We start from the raw sequence: 4313 nt of genomic DNA, 5'->3' as shown, positions 1-4313 counted from the left end.
AAGAGAAGAGAAGAGAAGAGAAGAGAAGAGAAGAGAAGAGAAGAGAAGAGAAGAGAAGAGAGAACAGAAGAGAAGAGAGAACAGAAGAGAGGAGAGGAGAGGAGAGGAGAGGAGAGGAGAGGAGAGGAGAGGAGAGGAGAGGAGAGCAGAGGAGAGGTGCATGAAGGAGGAAATCCTCTCCTCCACTGGTTCCCCAGCCATCATCTCACTCAGATTAGATAGTACGAAAGCCCTTCCAGCTACCATGGTATCAGCCAAGAAAAGTCGTGCTCAGGACCCGCTGCCAACTACGTGCCCTTTCGTTTCTGGCCCAGATGCCAAGCCCCAGCTGTTCCTTCTGCTCTCTCTATGCAGTTTGTTGACAAAGATGAGGCCTAGTTAATTTTTCAAAGAGTCAACAGAAGCTGAGAAGTGTTCACCTGCACACACCAGAAGTACATCTGAGCATGAAAAACAATATTAATTTTGAAACAGTATTTTTTCTCAGGATCAGAACCCATTGGAGTGATTCCAAAAGTGGAACAGCTTGGGGGGAAAAAACCAAACCAAAATAAAACAAGATCAATTGCACTGATTCAGAACTTATTTTTATTGGATAAAGATGGAAGATTATACTCCTGATTGTGACCACTGAAAAGGAAGGGGAGAATTCAGAAATTCTCATGTTAAAGCAAATAGAAATGGAGATTAAGGGAGCAGAAAAACTGTTGGGATAAGTGAGGCAGAACAACAGGGAGCTGTATTTTGGAATTTGAAATTCGGGTTTGACAGATTCAGAGTAGAAATAATACGAGCACAATAAACTGCTCGTTGGTGCTGTTCCTGCACTTCTTCAATCAAGACCGTCCTACCTGGAGTCCAGCTTTTGAGGCTGCAATTGATGTTCTATTCTCTTCAAACTTTAATGCAACTATAATCTCATGACTGTAGCATTCGCCTTTCTTTAAGCCGATAATCTAATGAGTTCCGTCATTTCTTCTAATTTCAATAGCTATTTGCACGACACTGAACTGTTCCTATATAAATTTGAACAAAAATGCTTCACCTAATGGTTTTGTATCACATTATAAAACTATCACTACTGACTTCATTTTGGAATCATATTTTCCTGAAAATATTAATATTATGGGTCAAATTTGATAGAACTTCTTCTCAGTAAGAAGTAAGATAATGCTGTGGCTAAATTCGTGTTCTATTCATTGCAGATAAAATTCACGGCAACCCATTGGGGACCCCTTCTGTCTCTCAAGAGCTATTGCCAGTCCCTATCTCCCCATTCCCATTTTCCATTACTGCTCTTTAATAAATTTTTTGTTATAAAAAATTTAAGTAAAATAATAAACAAAGTTCAAAATTTTCTTTCTTGTACAGTGTAATTGTTTCAATAGTTTTTAGACTCATTTTACTGTTTAAAATTCAACAATAGGATTAATTTTATAAAATATATTTGGCCATTTTTATTTCAGCCATCTCCCTATGTATTTTTCTGCCCATCTTTCTAATGCTTCATTCTGCTTATTTTTGTTCTTTGGATCAATATAGTAGAATCAGGAGAGCCTCAAGTATTCAGAGTTCAGAGTGGCTGAGGCAAAGACAAAGCTCAAAGAGTGAATCCACAGAGTCCTCTCATTGTTCATCATTGCCCCTCTGGATCTGTGTTAAATGAATTTCCTTCTATAACACGAATGCTAGAAATATGTAACTTTTCTGCCAAAGGAGACTTCTTTGCTTTGCTGCCATTGATTATGAATATGAATTCTGAACTAGTTAGTTTCAATGAGAGACAGTAAGAATGGGCAATTACTGAGGAAAACATCCTGAACATTCTTTGTTCCAATTAGCTGGTTTGCAATATGTGTTTGTTCTCTAAATACGTTACCTAACATATAGCTCTGCTTTGTGTTTCTGCAGGTCATTTTCTCTACGTATCATTTGTAATTCCAGTAGCCTTCGCAGGTCTCAATTTTTGTTTCTGGTATGAAATTAGCCTAAGAAAGCTGTAGCTGATGACTGAAAGCATGTAGCACCTGCAAAGACTTGCTTTTATATTTTCCTACAAATGTAATGACTATGAATAAAGAAGGTACAGAGGACCTCACACACCACGTTCTTCAAGGCAAGTGCCTCTGTGGCTGCAATTATGTCATCATGAAATCATGTTCCACATTCTAAAATAAACTCATTGCCATATGAATTGTTATCATGCTGAGTTATTTTTGTAGTTTTCTTTTTAACAGCTTCTTTGGAAGTGTCTTCCAAATTTCCCAGTATACAAAAACAAAACAAAATAAAACAAACACTCTTGTCTCACCTTGCTCAGACAAATACTCGCTGGAATACTGAGAAATCGCCACTGTTGCCCTGTACTCTGTACACACATGCATGCGAGCTACACACATTCAGGTTTGGATCAGTTTTCCAAAATACAGACTTTCTGACTTCTATGAAAGGTAAAGGAGTGCTTTCTCCAGTGGCACAGTGCGGGACTCACCTGTGGACGTGGATGTCCTGTGACCAGACAGGTCAATTCTAGGGTTTCTCCTTCCCGGATTGTATAGACTCTTTCCGAGTAGCGTTCCTCCTCAATGTTACAGGCCAAGCCAGAGTGCACAATGCGAACCGTGGGGGGAGCTGTCCAGTCAGGAAGAAAAGAGACAAGATACATAAAAAGCTAAGTAAATTCTTTCCTATGAGCTGTCTCGACTGCAAAAGCAATTCTTACCAACTTCACCATAGTCTGATCCATCGGTCTTAATGCTTTGGGCTTTCCCAAGAGATCAAGAACTTTGTGGGACACAAAGTGAATTTAATATTCACCAACACATTCTTAAAATGGCAAGGGGAACAGAGTTATGGGGGGAAAATGATGCCTCTGGAAATCAATATGGGAAAATCTGATTATTAAAGGTCTCTCACTTTCTGAAATAAAGCTTTAATATAGTAAAGAATGTTGTACCAAAAGCAGGTGGTTCCAAAGAAAGAAGCCTGAGAGAGGCATTCACAGAAGGCAAATTGGTCAAGCAACGGCCGTGACTCATCCACATGGCTGACACTGACAAAGGATCTACTAACTGCAGTACAGGATTTCAGGGTTAAACCTGAGGGCATTTGACTGACCTTGTCAGACACAAAAGTTACGTTTCTCGTTATATATAGGTCTTGCTTTATCTTGATCTCAACCATCCAGCAGAAAAGTATAAAAACAAGGTATAAAAAATAAAGCCATGTTAATATGCTGAGCTGTAAAAGGCTCAAGTCAACAACTTCTGACATTGCTGGTCCTACGGATAACCCACTACTATTATGGACTACTGGACTACATTGGATTATTTCACTGAATTCAAGCACCTAAAATATTTAAATGGCAATGGAATACCCATCTCTGACAAAACTAAATGAAAATGGGAATGCAAATGAAGGACCATTTTGTATCTGTATATACAAAATAGTTAGTATAGATATACAGCTACTTTCTCTTAATTCAGTGAGAAGAAAGATTTGTACTAATAGCGTTTTGTCAGGATATCATGCCTGCATCTTGTACTATGAATAACTACTATGAAGAAAAAAATATACAGTGTATTAATTATTGTAACTGTCCTACTAACTTGTTTTGAAACCGTCTCATTGCTATTTGTTTCCCAATAAAATTAATTTTAAAAAAGGACCGAAAAAGAAAAGAAAAAACAAAGGAAGAAGCCTAATGAAAGCGAAAAGGAATTTGGATTAAAGACAGTGAAATTTAGTAAAGTTCTCAGGTGCAGGCAAGGAGCTACTGAGTGATAAGTTTTGGTTCTTGGGACGTGAACACCTACTTCATCTCATTATGTGTGGACTCCAAGTTAGGTATTAACAGGAGATAACCACTGAATGAAGACTTTGAGAAAGGTAGTGAGTCACTGATGCTTAAGGCTAACATTCTAATGTGAGAACTTAGTTTACATGGAGCTATCTCTGTTCTTAAATATAGTATTTTCTCCTACTTCAGTACATAAAGGCAATAAGGTTTCACTAGCACTTATTGACTTGTATATCATTGGAAAACAACTCGAAAAACTCCACAAATCATAAAAATTCTTGGCAGTAAGTATTCTTAGACATTTTTGGTCTGTCAACATGTAGATGACTAACACTATTTTAGAGCAATTGGAGATCATTCTCATATATGAACTAGACATTTTTGTTTGTAATGCATTTGCAGATGTAAAAAAATATTTTAAATGAATAAAAACAAAAAGGTTAGGGCTGGAGAGATGGCTCAGTGGTCTAAAGCACCTACTTGGAACAAGCTTAGCAAAAGCATCAGGGACCGC

The 4313-nt window shown here is 37.7% G+C and overlaps 1 protein-coding gene across 2 annotated transcripts in view; it reads right to left on the bottom strand.

Moving 5' to 3' along the window:
- The window catches only part of Mdga2 (MAM domain containing glycosylphosphatidylinositol anchor 2), an 883696-nt gene that overhangs the window by 504069 nt on the left and 375314 nt on the right, over positions 1–4313 (bottom strand). For both annotated transcript variants that reach the window (XM_004638774.2, XM_004638776.2), the window contains exon 2: positions 2492–2631. In XM_004638774.2, coding sequence (XP_004638831.1) covers positions 2492–2631 — 140 coding nt within the window. The remainder of the gene's footprint in view (positions 1–2491; positions 2632–4313) is intronic.

This window comes from Octodon degus, unplaced genomic scaffold, assembly GCF_000260255.1.
Source record: "Octodon degus isolate 3935 unplaced genomic scaffold, OctDeg1.0 scaffold00102, whole genome shotgun sequence".
In the NCBI taxonomy this organism is placed as follows: Eukaryota; Metazoa; Chordata; class Mammalia; order Rodentia; family Octodontidae; genus Octodon; species Octodon degus.
Note: the sequence above shows the minus strand (reverse complement) of the source record. Positions and strands in the feature narration are given on the sequence as shown.